The following is a 19,606-nucleotide window of genomic DNA, read 5'->3' as shown; positions in this document are numbered from 1 at the left end:
TATTGCTTATTATTTTGTTTTTTTTTTTTTTTTTATATTAATTACAATTGTTTTTAGATTGCAGAAAAATATCTATCGGCAAGATTTGTCTTAATTATATATATTTTAAATTGCAAGCAAATATTTTATTTATAATTTTTGAAGTATGTATTTTTTAATTATCGATACTAAATTGATAAATTAAATTTTATTTAATTTCAATTATTTTTTATCAGAAGAAAAAACTAAACTATTTCTTTTTTTAATTATTACATTTATAATTTTTTTTTTTTTTTTTCGTTCAACAATGAATGATACTAATAAAAATTTAAAATTTTTCTTTTTCCAATAATTCATCTACAATTCGTTTCGATTTTTTCTTTCGCATTTTTTTTCGAAAATATTACTAAAACATGAAAAATAATTAAAGCGTATTATTATTTTTCCTACAATGGAGCTATTTTTAATATCCTCCACTTGATAATTATTTAATTCAACTAAATATCGAAATTCACGAAGAGAAAAAAAAAAAACAAAAAGAAAAAAAATATATTTTTAAATCCCCTATGAAAAATGTTGCTTTACATTTAATGATTAACGTAACTATTAATTAATAATTTTATAAAAAAAAATATATATGAAATATATGTTCAATATTGATTGATATTTATATATGTATAAATTTTTCTTACCAAAATTTTAAGCTGCTGCTTTTTCCAAAACATGATTATCATTAACAACTTCATCAATTTTTTTAAATTCAATATCATTGTTATTCGAAACATCGTTATTCAATTTATCAACAATATTTATTGTTGATTTATTTATTTCATTTTCAGCATCATTATTATCATCATTTAATGATGCATTATCAACAGCATCAACTGTTTTTTTAACTTCAATTATTTTATTATCTAAAATATCATCAGATTTAATTTTATTTTCATCAGCTACAATTTCTTCATCAACATTATTTTTTATTTCTGTTATTAATTCAGGTTTTAATTCATCAACAGTTATTTTTTTTTCTTCATTAATATCTTTTTCTTTATCAATTGATATTATTTCTTCTTCTTCATCATTATTTTCTTTATCAATTGATATTATTTCTTTTTCTTCATCTTTATTATCAATTGTTAAATTTTTTTCTTCAACTATATCATTTTCTATGACAATTTTATTATCTTTTTCTTCAACAATATTTATTTTTTCATCAATATTTTCTTTAATTGAATTAATCTCTTCAATTTTCGTTGCAACTTCTTGTTCATTTTTATTTTTTGTCAAATCAAAATCAGTATTATCAGTGATTTCATTAATTATTTTATCATCATTATCATTATCGAATTTTTGTATTGAATTAGCTGGATTATTTTGATAATTATTTGGATTATTTGTAACTGGACGACCACGTCCTCTGCTTGTTTGATAATTTTGTGAATTATCAGGTGGTGGTAAAATTGGAATAGCTGCTTTTGGTCGTCTGACTGGTGCTGGTTGTTGTTGTTGATGATGATGATGGTGATGATGAAGATGTGATTGTTGAGCTGGACTATAATAAGTACAACCCTGTGGTTGAAATAATTCTGGTGGTGGTGGTGGACCTTGTGGTTGTACACTTGGATTATAACCCTGATATCCAGGATAAGCATTTTGTGGAAATGCTGGACCATTTGGTGCTGGTACATAATTTATAAGACTTGGTGGTGCTGTTTGTGGTGGTATAAATTGTGGTTGTGGAACTAAAAATGCTGGTGGTGCATAGCCAGATGGTTGACCAGTTGGAGCTAATGGCATAACAGCTTGTCCAGCCATTGGTGGTGCTGTTGTTGGTACTGGTGTTGCTTGTTCAAAATGTCCTTGTGGAAAACCTGCAATATTTCATAATAAAATTATTATAATTGTTTTTATTTTTACTTTTCAAACACTGTACAAAATTAAAACCTTTTAAAATAAAAAAACACACATATTTAAATATTTATTATTCATACCTTGTGATTTTATAACACCATGTGAATTTCCAGCTACTCATCATTATGTTAATTTCAAATAAAAAAAAAATTCGTTAGATAAATAACAAGAATTTGTTAATAATATTATAGGATAAAATTAAATGAAATTATTAATATAAAAAAAAATAAAAAATCTTTACCTTGAGGAGGATAAAAACCATGCTGAGTATGTGGTTGAGGAAGTTGAGCGTGTTGATTATGTGATTGTGGATAAGCTTGTTGTCCAGGACCATCTGGTATTGTTGGACGTTGACGAAGACTTGAATAACGTTTTGGACGATTAGCAACAACATCAGGCAATGGCTGTTGTGGCTGTGTTTGTGTTTGTTGTGGCTGTTGTTGTTGCTGCTGCTGTTGTGGTGGCTGTTGTTGTTGTTGTTGATGAGAAGAAGAATGTTGATGAGCTGGTTGTTGTTGTTGTTGTTGCTGTTGTTGTTGCTGTGATGATAACTGTTGCATTCTAGGTTGCATTGTTGGTGCAGTTGGTCTTTGTTGATTATTAGATTGAACATAAAAGTTTTTATTTTGTCTTGCATTATTATGAAGATTATGATAAACACCATCATTAATATTCATGTGTTTAACATCATTAACAATTTGTTCATCATGATGATGTTGATTGACATTACTACGTCTATTATTATCATTTGTTTGTGTTATTAAACCATTACCACGTCCTTTTGGTTTTGTTGTTGTTTCCATTCTATTACCAATTAAATTATTATTTGGATTTGGTTTGAAACCACGTCCTCTTGATCTATTTGCTGATAGACTAACACTCTCTTGTGTTTGATTACGTTTATTACCATGATTATTAATATTATTAATATTATTATTATTGTGTTTTATATATTGTTGATTTAATTTATCACCACCATCATTATTATGATTATTTCTTACTGGACTTAATTGTTCATTTGTATATTTTGCATCTTTTTTCCATGCTGGATTTGTTGGTTCATTTGGTGCTTTATTTTCATTTGTTTGTAAATTATTTGTATCTGATAATTTTGATTTTTGTTCATGTTGTTGTTGTGGTTGTAATGGTGGAAACATTTGTTGTTGTTGTTGTGGTTGTTGTTGTTTATTTTGATGTTTATTTTTATTACTATACCATGCTGATGATATAACTGGTTCATCTGTTTGTTTATCAACTTTATCATTTGTTGTTGATGTACCTTTTAATGCTGGAAATTCTTCACCAGTTTTATTTGAACGTCTTGTTTTTTGTGATGTATAATTGTACATTGGTTTACCATATGCCTCTATATCTTCCCAATGACGAGTATATTTACTTGGTCCACGTCTTAGAAAAAAATAAATAAACATAAATTAAATAATTGCAAGAAAAATTAATTTATATTAATTAAAAAATATATTATTACCCATAACGACGACGTCTTCTAGCTCTTGGTGGACCTTCCTCGTTTCTAATATCATATCCATAAACAGCAATAAGTTCATCATGACTTTTTGGTGCTTGTTCATTTTGATCAAATCTATCATGACTCCATTTATCATCTTTTTCTTTCCATATTTTTTTTCCATCTGCGTCTCTTTCTTCTTCTGGTTCTTCCTCAACAATAACTTTAATGCATTCTCCTTCTTCTTCGTCATCTCCTCTATAATCATGCTCATAAAATGAACCACGTTTTGGTATATACTGAGGATCAACTTTAACTTTATCATTATCAAGTTTTTTAGATGGTTTATCCTCTTCTTGACCATCACCACTCTCACGTTTTACACCATCTTTTGATTCAGCATCTGATTCATCATCACTACCACTAGCTGTATCATACTCTGACTCATTTTGTTCTTGTTCTTCTTCCTTGTCTTCTTGATCATCGTCTTCTTCTTCTTCTTCTACTACTGGTTCAGTACTCTGTTAATAATAATACTCCAATTAAAACAAATAAAAAACTTCATCCAAGCAAAATTAATATACCAGCAATCATAACCTCAGAGATAGAAATAAACTTTATACAAAAAAAAATAAAAAATAAATTTACAGAAAAAATATTATAACGAGTTTATCAACACTTGCAAATAAAAAATAAAAAAAAAATAAAAAATGCATGATGATACCGTAATACAGACGACCTCAATTTTCATAACAAAAAAAATATAAAAAAAACATACATACATTCACCCGGACATTAACTAACTTGATCGAATACGACCCAGAATTTTTTTACATTTTTTTTTTGCTCAAATTCATCTTTTTTTTTTTTTTACTAAATTTTTCAACATATGTAGGTATATATAGAATTTATATATAAATTGCAAACGATCAATGATTATGAAATTCGTTGCAATGAATTATATGACAATAATGATTAATTAAATTAATAGATATTACCTTAATTTCCTTGGATGCATTTAGTTCATCAATTGAACCAGAAAGGTCATCAGAACCAGCCGATTGTTCAGATTGACGACGACGACGTGTATCAGACATTTTTAAATAACTTGTGTTTATTGTTAAATTAAAACACTGTTGTTGTTGTTGTTGTTTTATTTTGTCTCTATTGTTTATTTAATTGTTATTAAATTATTACCAATCAAACGTCTTGATTGAAAATTCTAAATCACTCGTCTCTTGGAGAGTACACAGCAGTTATCTCTCTTTACTATCAATTTTATTTCTCTCACTTTAATTCTGGTTTGATTTTTCTGGTGAAAAATAAGGCGGGGTAATTTTTATATCAAAGGGGGGTTTGGAGGGGACAAAAAATATATAAACATATGGGGATAATCAAGGTCCCTAGATTAAAATTATTAACATTTTTCAAGGTCAAGTAATATGAGCCCTTGTTTTATGACTAGTTAATACTACAAGAATGTCAGATTATTTTTGTATTTATTTTTCATTTAATTAAGGGCATATTTAATAGATAGCTGTATTGATTTATTTACTTGTTTTTTTATAAATAAATAAAACCGGTTTAGCTGGATAATCAAGCCGCCATTTCGAAATCAAATCAATCGAAATAAAACTGCATTATCTAGCGATGATAATTGATAAATAATTATAGAAAAAAAAATTAATAATTATATTTTAAAAATATATAAATAAATAAAATGTTTATAAAAATTATTATCAACAATTTAAAACAATAATTAAATTTTTTTTTAATTGTTGTTTTACATGGAAACTCGCTCAGATATTATTCCAAAAATTTGATTGGTTATTTTTTTTAACAAACAAAATGGCAGATTCTTGGTAATTTGCGACACAAACTAGACATTAAAAAAAAAAAAAAAGTGTCTGATTTCAACCTCCAAATTTCAACGTGGACGGTGATCCATTAAAACAATGACCGTTCCGGCTGTTTTTATGGATCTTGCTCCTGAAGATCAGGTAATTTATTATAAAAAAATTGTAAATCAATACTAGCAATTTACATATAAATTAGTCATGTAAATTGTTTTTGTAATGTACAACAAAACACACTCACTGTCATCTTGAATTGAGAGGTTATGTTGTCTAAAATTAATCAACACAAAACTTGATTAATGCATAAATTTTTATTGTTATTAAAATATTAATTAATTTTATTTGTTTAAATAATACAGGCGCAAGAACTACGTATTTTCTTCAAGGGTCTCGGTGCAGAAATAAGTGATGAAAAATCACCAAGAGGTATTGAAGATGATTTACATAAAATCATTGGCGTCTGTGATGCCTGTTTTAAGGAAGGTGACGAAAAAGACATTGAAAATATTTTAAATAACATTGTATCAATACTGATTCATATACCAGTTGAACGTGCTGAAAATTTAATCCTAGCATTTTGTGAAAAGCTTAAAAAAGCAACTGGACTTACATTAGGTTCAGTATGTTTAAAAGCATTGTGGTTATTATTTCAATCATTAGAAGAAAAATCACCAATGAGATATCATGTTTATTATAATTTGGTACAAATTGCACGTAATGTTGATCAAGTTCAAGCTGTATACAGTGGTGTTGAAGATCTTAAAGAACAATTTAAGGCATTTCCACCAAATAATGAACAAATGCAAAAGCTATTACGTTTATTACATGAAATATTATTGAGTTGTAAAAAAGGTGATCAAGCTGCAGCAGTTATGGTTGAGCTACTTGGTACATATACTGCTGAAAATGCATCAGAAGCACGTCAAGATGCACAACATTGTATTCAAGCTGCTCTTGCTGATCCAAATACATTTTTATTGGATCCATTACTTGCTTTAAAACCAGTTAAATTTTTAGAAGGTGAACTTATTCATGATTTGCTATTTATATTTGTTCAAGAAAAATTACCAGCATACATTACATTTTATAAAAATCATAAAGATTTTGTTGAAACACATATTGGATTAAATCATGAACAAAACATGAAAAAAATGCGATTATTGACATTCATGCAACTTGCTGAAACACATCCTGAAATGTCATTTGAGACAATACAAAATGAACTACAAATTGCTGAAGAAGATGTTGAAAGTTTCATCATTGATGGTAATTTTATTTATTTGTTTGTTGATTATATATTAAGCCCTGATGTTATTTAATTTATTGCTTGATTTTTTGTTGATAATCTTGGATAATTATCATCAGGGAAAATTAAATGAACCTATACTGGCTCGATTGGCTATCAATGTCATTCGAGTTATCGAAGTATTCGACATAATTAAAATGTTTATTTGATAAATAAAATTTTGTTTGTTAATAACAATGTAATAATATTTTTTGTTTGTTTTTTAACAGTCTTAAAGACAAAACTTGTACGTGCACGTATGGATCAATCAGGACGTAAAGTTTTGATTTCAAACACAATGCATAGAACATTTGGTAGACCACAATGGATGCAACTACGTGATTTACTTGCTGCTTGGAAAACTAACTTGTCTAGTGTCCAAGATGGTATGAAAACAGTTGCTACTGCACAAATGGAACTTGCTGCCAAGGCTAAAACATCAAAAGCCCATTAAACATTTAATTGTTTGTTTTTTTTTTTTTTTTTTATCATATTACTTTTTCCATATGAAAAAAAGAATTAGTAATAATTTTTTTTTTTAAACTAAATTTATCATGTCATGTATAATGAACTTTTCAATACTATAAAAAATAAATTGATTCTATACTGAATCTTAAAACAATATTCAATTTAATATTTTCAATTTTTTATTAATTTTTATATTTACCATAAATATTTTTGATAAGTACAATTAATTTTATTGTTTTAGTGAGAAAAATTAATTTAAAAAATGATTTATAATTACAGATTTTAATTTATTTTCCAATTGATATGAAAATTATGTTTGTTGATGATGTTTATATTTAATATTCTGCGAAAAAAATATTGTCCTAGTTGTTGAAAAAGAGCATCATGATGGAAATGGACTCGAACAAGGTAACTAATAATTTACAAAACTAAATTCATTTGTATAATATGCATTTACATAATAAAAATTTTAATAATTAAATAAATCATCAATATTTTTAATTAATTAATTAACTATTATTACTTTTCCATCGAAATTTAATTTAACTTTTTTATTTTTTCGAATTATTCAACTATTTTTCTATCCTCCTGTTGGCAAATATTTTCCACTTTTATTTTTATTATTAATATACTTTTATTTTGTTTATCCAGAGGATAATTTTTTTTTCTTTTTTTTTGAATATTATAATGCCTATTTTTATGTATGAGAAAATAAAAAAAATATATATTTCAAATAATAATTATTATTAATTTTGAAACACAGTTGATATAAGACAAAAATAGGTTTTTTTTTTTTTCTTTTGTTAAAAATAGGGATGAGTAATTTGACGATAAGAAACGTGACTGGTGATTAAGAATTTTTGTTTTATTTTTTTTTTCTTTTTCGTCACCAATGACTTTTCTAATACCAATAATAAAATGATAATAATAATCGAAGCTCAACTTGCTTACATGGTTTATAATTTTTTTCTTTTTTAGTTTGTCAGTGGCAGTGTCAGTGTTGATAGTTAATTTTAAAAATTCAGTACAATTGATACAGTGACTTTTTTAATTAATAACACCTGTATATATTTTTACAGTGATCTATTAAAACTTAAAAAATTAAAATTGTAAATTTAATAAACAAAAAGGTAAATTTCTTCATAATTTTTAACTAGAAATAAAATTATTTTTATATCAAAGTACTTCATTTAAATAGTAAAAAAAAATTTACATTTAAAATTTTTAATAATATTTCTACACAATATAAGCTGTATAAAATTTTGTTTATTTTTTTTTTTGTTTAAACTATTTCAAATGAGTCATGCAACGTGGCCAAGCAACAGGAGGCATGTAAATATTATTTTTCAATTGTTGTGACACGTTTACACAATTGTATAAATCAATTATTAACACTTAATAAAATTATTGTTTATCTTTTTTTTTTTATAGAAAATCAACAGTTATAAATTGACAAAAAATATTAAATTACCTGGAGCTGAAATTTATACAAAACAATAAATAAAAAATGAATATTACGTTACAAAAATTTTCAATTCTATTATGGAAAAATTATCATGTTCGTAAGAAAAATTGGATATTTTCTATATGCATTCAAATGTTATTAACAATAGCAATATTTATGTACTTCCATCATGAAACACTTCAAGTATTAAAAAATTCATTATCATTGTACAAATCAAATTTTAGTTTTATTGAAATGGATTGGAATAAACGTCCAGAAGTAATGTCAAGACTCTATACACTTCAATCAAAATATTATGAATATAAAAGTTTAAAAATACTCAAACAATGTCCAATTAATAACGTAATAAATAATAATAATATAACTAGTGATGATAAAAAATGTATTTTAAAATTTATAAATGATAAACTTCTTTTAAAATATGAAGATACTATAGATGATACATTATTGGAATTATATAATGAATGTTCACTTGAACATCTTGATTTGGAAAATGATAAAAGTATAGATTGTTTTTTGGATTCTGCAGAACGTAAAGAAACAATACACATTCGTTATTCACCAAAAATTGATGATACAAAAAGATTAATGACCTTATTTGAACGCTGTTCATTTTCTAAATTTATTGACTTAAAAATTCATAGTTATTTTAATAAAAATATATCTTCTGTTAATATTCTATTTGAAGATGATAAATCAAATGACACAAATAAAATATTTAAAAATGGATTACAATATGATATATTTGTACTATCAATGCAACCCAATGAAATTGATTCAAGTGTAATTAATTTAATTCAATCTTGTATTGATAAATCTTATATTAAACTTCAAACAAATACAAGCATTATTGATGAGCCTGAATTTTCAACTAAAGAATATTCATATTTTGATCGTTTTAAATTTATTTATCTTCAATCAATGTCATGGAGTTATTCAACTGTTACTTTGCTTGTAATTTTAATTACATATTTAGTTGAAATGACATATATAGTAAAAGAAAAAACAAGTGGATCAAATGTGAGTAATAAAAAAAACATAACACATTTATTTAAAATAAATAAATAATATTATTTTTATATATGTTTAGGTATTGATGTCATTGAATGGAGTTGATAATTGGTTGAATTTATTGAGTTGGCTTGTCACTGGTGTCATTTGGAACATGCCATTGGTGGTGACAATTGTATTGTTGCTTAAATATTCATGGGTATCTGATGTACATTTATTTCTAACAAATGGAAATACAATTGTTGTGATTTTACTATTACTATTACATGTCATACATCTTTTTTGTTTTGGATATCATGTAGCATCTTATTTCAATGAAGGTATGTTTGATAAAAAAATTATTACGTTTTAATTTTTTCGATTAAAAATACTATTGTTAATTGTATTTATTTTTATAGCATGGAATGGAGTGAGTGTCTCATTGGGAATCATCAGTGTTACATACATATTTAAATTAGTGGTAAAATTTATGTCTAATAAAAATATAGATACTAATCGTTTCGACATATATCTGGGGCTATTTATTCCAAATTTTTTAATTGAAGAAATTTTTGATGAAATTAAATATCATGAAGTTCAAGGTAATTATAAATTTACTGATAAAAGTAGCATTTTTATTATTTTTTCTTTGACAATTTATATTTATTTACAGGGGTTGGAATTGGCTTTACAAATATGTTTTTAATTGAATTTGATAGAAAGCCATTTGAAGCATCAATTGGTATGATAATGATACTGTCAATATTCGCAGCAATGTTTCATTTTTTCATGGCACTATACATTCATGCAATTTTACCAGATAAATATGGTGTAAAATGTCATCCATTTGGATGGTTTTTAAATAAAAATAAAACAGAAAATAGTCAAATTCAACTGGACTCTGATGAACTTGAACAGAATGAAGATTTTGAAAAAATTCCTGCTGGTAGTCTTGTAGCAGGAGTACAAATTAGAGGCCTTGAAAAAAATTATAATACAGGGTTAATTAGAAAAAATGAATTTCATGCATTAAAAGGAGTGTCAATGGATTTTTATCATGGTGAAATAACAGCATTACTTGGTCACAATGGAGCTGGTAAAACAACAATGATGTCAATACTATCAGGATTAATTGAATCATCAAATGGAGTTGTTATAATTAATGGAAAAAATATTCTAGATGATAATGTTATTAATGATAATGTTGGTCTTTGTCCTCAAGTTAATATAACAGTTCCAGATTTAAATGTTTATCAACAAGTTTTATTTTTTGCTAAGCTACGAGGTAAAAATAAAACTCCAGCACAAATTAAAGATGATGTTGATAATTTAATATCAAAAGTTAATTTACAAGATAAAAAAAATTGCATACCAGATCAATTATCTGGTGGACAAAAGAGACGTTTGTGTTTGGCAATGGCTGTGATTGGTGATGCAAATGTATTAATTTTTGATGAACCAACATCAGGACTAGATGCTGAAAGTAAACGTGAAGTTTGGGATATTATTTTAGCATTAAAAAGTGACAAGACAATATTAATTAGTACACATGATATGGAAGAGGCAGATATTCTTGGTGATAGAATTGCCATAATGCATTCAGGTAGACTTAGTAGCTATGGAAGTTCTATGTTCTTGAAAAAATATCATGGAAATAATCAAGTAGAAGTTAGTCTTTCACTTGAACCTGATTGCGATACGTCCAAGATACTTGAATCAATTTGTGACAATGTTAAAATTTTAAATCAACGAAATAACACAATTGTTTTAGCAATTCCCAACACTCAGTCACTTCCTGAAGTGTTAGATAAACTAGAAAATACAAAAAAACATTTAGGAATTACTGGTATAAGTGCGTCAATAATAAGTTTGGAACAAGTTTTTGTTAAAGTTACTAATGAACATGATGATAATATTGATGAAAAAAACAATGAAATTAATAACGACTCAAAACTGTTTGATAAAACTACAGGACTTGATTACTTCATGCAAACTTTTTGGGGATATTTAATGAAGAAATATGCATATGCAATGAAAAATCCATGGAGTTTTATTCTTCGTCTCATTCTTCCTTGTCTCATAACAGCATCAATGTTGTTATATTTACTGGAATCATCTGAACCAATTGACACGACAAATTTGTCTCTAAATAATCAATCAATTTTATTTTACAAAAAATGGAAAGACACTGAAGATAAATTAATATCAAATGAACATATTACAAAAAGAATATCTGACAAAGAAATGATTGTTACTGCTAAATTTCATAAATCAAATAGAACATTTAATATTAATCAATTATTTTATTTAAATAATGAAAGTGATGAATATTTTAAAATTATAAATGGCATTTACAATACTTTATTAAAAATATATAGTAATAATTCAGATTTAAATATTCGAGCTGATAAAAGTGATATTGTTGCATTAGCAATTAAAAAAGCTCAACATAGGAACGAAGAAAGAATAAGCTACATTAGAAAAATTGCTATTTTAGAATTTATGATAATATTGACGATTATATTTTTGTCTTTTTATGTAACTGAGCCACTTGGTGAACGAACAACTGGCATCAAGCTACTCCAAGACATGACTGGAGCTTCAAAAATTTTATACTGGGCAACTATGTTTATTGTTGATTTTGTTCATTATACAATTACCATTTTATTACTATTGACATCATTAATATTAGTTGATAATATTTTAAATACACAATTGTATAATTTCGAAAATATTCCAGTTCTTCTGTTACTCTTCTTGGCATTTGGAATAACTGGTTTACCATCAGTTTACGTTGTAAGTTTATTTAAAATTTCTAAACTTGCATCAAAATTTTTTTTAATAGTATTGCCTTTGGGTATCTCTCTGCTTTGTGAAATTTTTTATGGTTTACTATACAAAGAATACCAAGATAAGAACCAACCTGTACCAAGTGTTTTAATACTAGCTAATATATTTTTACTAATTCCACAAGTTAATTTTTGCTATTCAATTATTCATTTTCATTGGATCATTTACAACAATGCAATCTATCTTATTAATCCAAATGATCGAATTATAGAACCATATTGGAGCTTTAAAAAATATGGACAACTATTGTCACTGCCATATTGTTTAATTATCTTTGTAATATCATTGATAATATTTATTGCTATTATGATCATTGTCGAGCAAAAATTAATAACAAAAATTATCAGAAAAATTAGAAAGAATAATTTGAGCATAAGTACAATTGAAACTGATGAATTGGTACAAAAAGAAACAGCTATTGTGAGTGAAAGAATTGAAAAACATCTTACTAAAATAGCTGATGATGATGAAGATAATGAAAATGTTTTCTTGGCTCATGAATTGAAAAAAAATTATGGTAATTTACAAGCTGTTAAAGGAATTAGTTTTCGTGTAAAGACAAGAGAATGTTTTGGTCTTCTTGGAGTAAATGGTGCTGGTAAAAGTACAACTTTTAAAATGTTAACTGGTGAAGAAAGTCCTCATCATGGTATGATGTACCTAAAACAAACTGGTATGCATGAAAATCATCGAAAATATTTATCTCAAATGGGATATTGTCCACAGCATGATGCTCTTATAGAGCCATTAAATGCCTGGGATCATTTGTATTTATTTGCAAGACTAAGAGGAATCCCAGAGTCACAAATAAAATTATCAGTTGAAGGATGGATAAAACAATTAAATTTAGGTGCTTGTGCTTCACGTCCAAGTCATACATACAGTGGTGGAAATAAGAGAAGATTAAATATTGCTTTGGCATTGATTGGTAGGCCGTCATTGATATTGATGGATGAACCAACAACTGGAGTTGATCCAGCAGCAAGAAGATCACTCTGGAGAACTTTAAATTATTGTCAAAATTCTGGCCAGTCAATGATTCTTACTTCTCACAGTATGGAAGAATGTGAAATTCTCTGTAATCGATTGGTCATCATGGTGAATGGAAAGCTAGTTTGTGTTGGTGCAGTTCAAGAATTAAAACAACGTTTTGGTGCTGGTTATAATATTCATATTAAAATATCACATGTTTCAACAGCTGAAGATGTGCAACAAATTAAATTCACCATTGAGTCAACTATCATTTGTCAAAAAATGGATGAAAATAGTGGTTTTCTTGGGTATCATGTTACTGATCCTTGTGCAACCTGGACAGTGATGTATGGTATGATGAATACATTGAAAAATAATTATAAATGTATTGAAGATTTTACAGTACTTTCATCAACACTTGAGCAACTTTTCATCCAGTTTGCTAGAGCTGAGAATCATCATCATGAAAATCTTCCTTAAAACAAAAGAAAAAATTAATAAATGACTTGAATATATGTATATTAATATTTTTTTTTTCATTTATTTTTTTTTCTTTTTAATTAGAGTTTATATGTAAAAAATTTATGTACAAATTTATGTAATTTTTATTTAGGAATTATTTTACAGGGTACATAATATATTACTGATGCTGGTAAAAGCAGTAAATAGTGCAGAACAATTGGAATATACTTTAGTCTTGCCTTATTTACCAAAAAATCAGCAAATAAATTAATCACTGATCAATTACTTAAATGTCTATTCAACGAGAAAATGATATACTTGAATTTATCAAATTGCGTTAACGTCACTAATAGTGCAGCAATTACACTTGTTACAAAATTACCAAATATAGTTTATTTGTATTTTGATAATTCAAAGGTAACTAGTAAAATTTGCAAAGAAATTGATGAATTAAAAAAATGTGGTAAAACAAATTTATCCTTATTTATAATTATTATATTATTAACAAATTTAGTTTAATTTTGTTTTACAAATTACTGTATCAGTAAATTATGACGAAAAATGAAAATATCAGGAATTTGATAATGAGAATTTAGAAATTGATAAAATACGTTTAGTATATTTTTATAATTAATGTGGTATATAATTATTCATGTTTATTACACTACATATAAGATATAAATACCTATATATTTAAAATCAGAAATTATATATATGTATACATAACTTGGCATATCTGAAAACTCTCCCCCTCCTTGGCCTTTGTAAAGCTGACCAAGCTATGCACATGGTACACGTTTTTTTCTGTTCTGTTGGTTCTTTTCGTTCTTTTCGTCAGATTCGTCTTGGCTTCGGTAGCAAACACATGCCATTTATCATTATATTAAAATAAGAATTAACCTCATATTAATATGGAGACAGGTGCAATTAATACTCAATCGGTTGATAAATCCATGTCAACCATGCAGCAAGAAGTAAGTATTTAACTACATCATGTTTTTCATTAATCATTATAATTAAATACCTGATGAATTTATTAACATGCCAGATAAATTCTCAGTTTTTAATTAAATTAAATAATAAATTATTCTATTTTATAGGTTGAAACAGCAACTGAAGTGAGTGCACGTGGGCTTGAACGTAGTGCACGTGCTGTATCACCCATAACAACTGAATATGAATTCACAAGTGATAATATCGACGATAGTGATGATGATGATAAAAGTTCTGTTCTTCAGATGAAAAAAGACTCCGAAATAAAAATAATCGAGGTTGATGAAAAAAAATTAAAAGAGCGTGAGACACGCATGAAGCACATGCGGTCAATATTTGGTACTCAACCAGAACTTGAAAGAAGTAATATAATCAGATTAATAGTATAATTTAAAATTGATAAAAAAAAAAAAAAAACCATAATTAAATAATCATAATTTTTATTTATTTATTTTTTCAGTTGCCAAGGGTTGGGCAAATGCGTTTGTTGATTCAAACTTTACTGAATATCATTTTACTCATTTATGTGATACTAACCCTGATGATTTAAGATACATGATCAATCTCTGTAGAAGTAATTTGACAAAATTATCCATTTCTAATTTTATGGATTGTCCTTCCTCCATGATGCCATTGATTAATTCTAATTGTCCAAATCTCCAAGTACTGGAATTGACTTTTTATGAAGTGGAGGATAAAGATTTTGATAATTGTTTTTCCAATATGCCTCATCTTGAATCACTGGAAATTCGATTGAAATTTGTAACTTCAACTGTACCAATGACTTTGGCTAAGTCATTAGAACAAGTTTGTGAAACCTTGAAAATTTTTTTAATTGAATCAGAGGAAAATCAACTTTACTCACCAGATTCATCAGTTCCAGTAAGTATACATCTTACAACTATAATTACAATCAAAGAAATATATTATTATTATTTTTAATTTTTTTAATTCGCAATAAATAATTATAAATTATTTATCTTTCAGGTATTTTCTCCATCCACTAAAATTTTAATGAGCACAATTTTGAAGATGAAAAACATTGAAAAGTTATTTGTTCGTTTAGATCATGGTATTACAGATGAATTCTTGAAAAATCTTATCAATAATGCTAAAAAAATAAACACATTATTTTTGAGGGGTTCATATATTACTGATGCTGGTATAAAAGTACTTAATAATGCAGAACAATTGAGATACTTTGGTCTTCACTTATTTACCAAAGAATCAGCAAATAAATTCATCACTGATCAATCACTTGAATGTCTTTCCAACGAGAAAATAATATACTTGGATTTATCAAATTGCGTTAACGTCACTAATAGAGGAGTAATTACACTTGTTAAAAACTTACCAAATATACTTCATTTATTTGTTAATTATTCCAAGGTAACTGATGAAGTTCAAAAAGAAATTGATGAATTAAAAAAATGTGGTAAAACAAATTTATCCTTATTTACTTGTCATGGGGATGAATTATAATTCCATATACAGAAAAAAAAAGCCATGTTTCTCTGTATATCAAGCATCTGGAATACTGAAAACGAGTAACACATAATATGTGTGTAGTTTTTCATGAACAAATGGTTTAATTTTGTTGAAAAAAAATATTGTAAAACCATATTTGTTGATACAAGTTAATAATCATGAATTTCTTTAATATTAAAATTGAATGACCATATTTATACATGGTTCAAATTATAAAGGTTAATTATATAATAATTTAATAAACATAATAATTTATCTTTCAATTTCAATGTGTTAACTTTTTTTTTCTTGGGGTGATTTTTTATTATTTTCGCTTTTATGATATTATTTTTATTTTTTCTTTCATGGAATAGTTGACTGATAAAATATTGTTAATTATTTATATTTTATTTCAGGATTGTCTATTGTCTTTTTTGTTCTTATTTCAGGCGAAGCCCCTCCCTCCCTAAACTTAAAAAAAAGAAAATTATATTATATTGTATAGTCATATTATCATTATATTTTTTTAATTTATATAATATATTTATTTCTCTCAATGAAAAATATTATTTTATTTTTTGTATCAATTGATAAATGATATTGACAAATTGATAAATATATATAAAAAAAAATAAAACAATTTTTTTCATGATATTCTTGGTACCTTGGATATCCCTGGTAGAAATATTTCTCCAACTTAATCCACCATTTCTCCAACTTTTCTCCATCACTTCTCCAACTTTTCTCCATCATTTGTCTGACTTTTTTTTAACTTTTTAAAAATAAAACTGAATAAAATAAAAGAAAAATAATTGAAAAAAAAGGAAATATTCTTTAAAAAAATTTTTCACTCAAGTAAAGTTTGACCTGATCAATGGGGAAATTAAAAAAATTACACAATTATTTTTCCATGTATAGATGAAACTTGTATATATCCAGAGCGGTAGGTTGGATGGTCATCTTGCCGCAAGTCAGACAAGATGCATCTTGCCTTAAAAATGTTTATTAAATATTAATATTCAATACTCAGTAAAAATATAGTATATGTTCACTTCCAATAACAAAACTAATTAGTAATAAATAGATACAATATATCCAATTAGTGTCGGGGGCATTCTTGTAATCAGAAAAATATATCATCATTTTTTTTTGTTTTCGATTCTTAATAAATTATTTATCTTTCAGGGAATTATATAATTCCATATACGCAGTAAATCAAAAACCATGTTTCTTGATATACAAAGCAGCTAGAATGAGAATTTAGAAATTGATAAAATACGTTTAGTAAACTTTTATAATAATTGTGGTATATAATCATTCATGTTTATTACACTACATACAAGTATAAGATAAGATATAAACCTATTTAAAAACAGACATAATTTGACATCTTTTTTATCAACTTCAATCATACTATGTACTATTTTCCCCTCAAATACTATCATTTTCCTATCTTCCTACCTGGCATGGACCGTGGTGCATCCATACAGTAGTAAATTTACATAGATATGTGTACATATATGTATATGGGTGCATCATGGCTACCGTAGGCTACCGCCAGAGTTGGTAATACCGGTAATCCCGGTAATACGCTGGACCGCTGGTCTTCGATCATTTTCATCGTGGCTTTGGTGCACGTTGGTGGCAATCAAATATGGAGACTGCTGAAAATAATACTCAATCGTCTTTGAAGCAAGAAGTAAGTTTTTAATTATAACATGTTTTACATTAATTAAAACCAAGAAAATATTCCTGTTAAATTCTTAGTAAGTATTAAATTAAATTAAATAATATATTATTCCATTCTATAGGTTGAAACAGCAAATAAAGTAAACTTAGTAGTTTCACGTGGTTATGCATTTGTAAGGGAAAATGACGACGATAAAGAATATGTTAAATATGATGATGAGGATGACAACGATGATGATGAATTTCTTAAAGGGTATATTCTTGGGCTAGAAGAAGAAAGAAAACGGTCCGAGCGTGACGCAGAAAAATTCGAAGAGCGTGGCACATGCATAATGCACATGCGGTCATTATTTGGTACTCAACCAGAACTTGAAAGAAGTAATATAATCAAATTAATAGTATAATTTAAAATAAAAAAAAAAGTAATTGTATAATTAAATAATTATAATTTTTATTTATTTATTTTTTCAGTTGCCAAGGATTGGCAAAATAAGTTGATTGATTCAAATTTAACAGAATATTTATTTACTCATAGTACCAGGTATGGACGTAAAACTAACCCTGAAGATTTAAAATATATAGTCAATCTTTGTGGAAGGAGCTTGACAACTATAAATATCGGAAAATATTGTTCTTCTTCAATAATGCCATTGATTAAGTCTAATTGTTCAAATCTCAAAAAACTGCTCTTGAACTTAAACATAATAGAGGATCAAGATTTTGAAAATTGTTTTTTCAATATGTCTCATCTTGAAATACTGGAAATTCGATTTGAAAATTCAACTGTACCAATGACTTTGGCTAAGTCATTAGAACAAGTTTGTGAAACCTTGAAAACGTTTACAATTGTAATTGAACCAAGACAAAATCAACTTTACTCACCAGATTCATCAGTTTCAGTAAGTATACATTGTTACAACTATAATTACAATCAAAAAAATATATTATTATCATTTTTAATTTTTTGATTCTCAATAAGTAATTATAAATTATTTATCTTTCAGGAATTTTCTCCATCAATTAAAACTTTAATGAATACAATTGTGAATATGAAAAACATTGAAGTGTTGAAATTTCATATAAATCATGGTGTTACAGATGAATTCTTGATAAATCTTATCAATAATGCTAAAAAAATAAACCTTTTAGGTTTAACGAGTACATATATTACTGATGCTGGTATAGAAGCACTTAATAATGCAAAACAATTGGAAACCTTTGGCTTAACAACTGCAAAAAGATCAGCAAATAAATTCATCACTGATCAATCACTGAAATGTCTGTCCAACAAGAAAATAACAATGTTGACTTTATCAAATTGCATTAACGTCACTAATAGTGGAGTAATTACACTTGTTAAAAATTTACCAAGTTTATTTTATTTGAAATTTAATAATTCAAAGGTAACTGATGAAATTTGCAAAGAAATTAATGAATTAAGAAAATGTGGTGAAACAAATGCAATGATTCTCAAATAATACCATATACAGTCAATCGAAAACCATGTTTCTCGGTATATAAAGCAGCTGAAAATACTTATAACGAGTAACATGTACAATATGCGTGTAGTTTTTGATCAACAAATGGTTTAATTTTGTTTTAAAAAAATATTGTAAAACCATATTTGTTGATACAAGTTAATAATCATAAATTTTTTTAATATCAAAATTTAATGACTATATTTACATGGTAAATTATAAACTTTAATTTTAATGATTTAATAAACATAAATGATTCAATTTCAATGTGTTTAC

At 26.2% G+C, this 19,606-nt stretch overlaps 4 protein-coding genes across 5 annotated transcripts; 3 read left to right on the top strand and 1 right to left on the bottom strand.

The window, feature by feature from the left end:
• Positions 1 to 259: 259 nt before the first annotated feature.
• Positions 260 to 4,755, bottom strand: LOC122855288 (protein CASC3-like). 2 transcript variants are annotated; one of them, XM_044156536.1, is made up of 5 exons: positions 4,354 to 4,755; positions 3,377 to 3,876; positions 2,132 to 3,297; positions 1,971 to 2,003; positions 261 to 1,850 (listed from the first exon to the last, which is right to left on the bottom strand). In XM_044156536.1, the coding sequence occupies exons 1-5, from the start codon at positions 4,450 to 4,452 to the stop codon at positions 679 to 681; spliced, it is 2,970 nt and encodes a 989-aa protein (XP_044012471.1). In that variant the 5' UTR covers positions 4,453 to 4,755; the 3' UTR covers positions 261 to 678. The 2 variants fall into 2 exon arrangements, with proteins under 2 accessions (XP_044012472.1, XP_044012471.1); XM_044156537.1 differs by lacking the exon at positions 1,971 to 2,003 and having other exon boundaries at positions 260 to 1,850; positions 4,354 to 4,751.
• A 465-nt stretch (positions 4,756 to 5,220) lies between these two features.
• LOC122855287 (eukaryotic translation initiation factor 3 subunit M) lies at positions 5,221 to 7,118 on the top strand. The gene is made up of 3 exons (XM_044156535.1): positions 5,221 to 5,355; positions 5,571 to 6,477; positions 6,727 to 7,118. The coding sequence occupies exons 1-3, from the start codon at positions 5,311 to 5,313 to the stop codon at positions 6,948 to 6,950; spliced, it is 1,176 nt and encodes a 391-aa protein (XP_044012470.1). The 5' UTR covers positions 5,221 to 5,310; the 3' UTR covers positions 6,951 to 7,118.
• Positions 7,119 to 9,185: 2,067 nt separating this feature from the next.
• Positions 9,186 to 13,721, top strand: LOC122853977 (ATP-binding cassette sub-family A member 17-like). The gene is made up of 5 exons (XM_044154387.1): positions 9,186 to 9,449; positions 9,520 to 9,760; positions 10,093 to 11,669; positions 11,967 to 12,219; positions 12,265 to 13,721. The coding sequence occupies exons 1-5, from the start codon at positions 9,186 to 9,188 to the stop codon at positions 13,719 to 13,721; spliced, it is 3,792 nt and encodes a 1,263-aa protein (XP_044010322.1).
• Positions 13,722 to 14,561: 840 nt separating this feature from the next.
• LOC122853976 lies at positions 14,562 to 16,272 on the top strand. The gene is made up of 4 exons (XM_044154386.1): positions 14,562 to 14,677; positions 14,804 to 15,059; positions 15,157 to 15,578; positions 15,684 to 16,272. The coding sequence occupies exons 1-4, from the start codon at positions 14,615 to 14,617 to the stop codon at positions 16,176 to 16,178; spliced, it is 1,236 nt and encodes a 411-aa protein (XP_044010321.1). The 5' UTR covers positions 14,562 to 14,614; the 3' UTR covers positions 16,179 to 16,272.
• The last annotated feature ends 3,334 nt before the right edge of the window (positions 16,273 to 19,606 follow it).

The sequence above is a fragment of the Aphidius gifuensis genome, linkage group LG4, assembly GCF_014905175.1.
Source record: "Aphidius gifuensis isolate YNYX2018 linkage group LG4, ASM1490517v1, whole genome shotgun sequence".
Lineage (NCBI taxonomy): Eukaryota > Metazoa > Arthropoda > Insecta > Hymenoptera > Braconidae > Aphidius > Aphidius gifuensis.
This window is presented reverse-complemented; position numbering and strand designations above follow the sequence as displayed.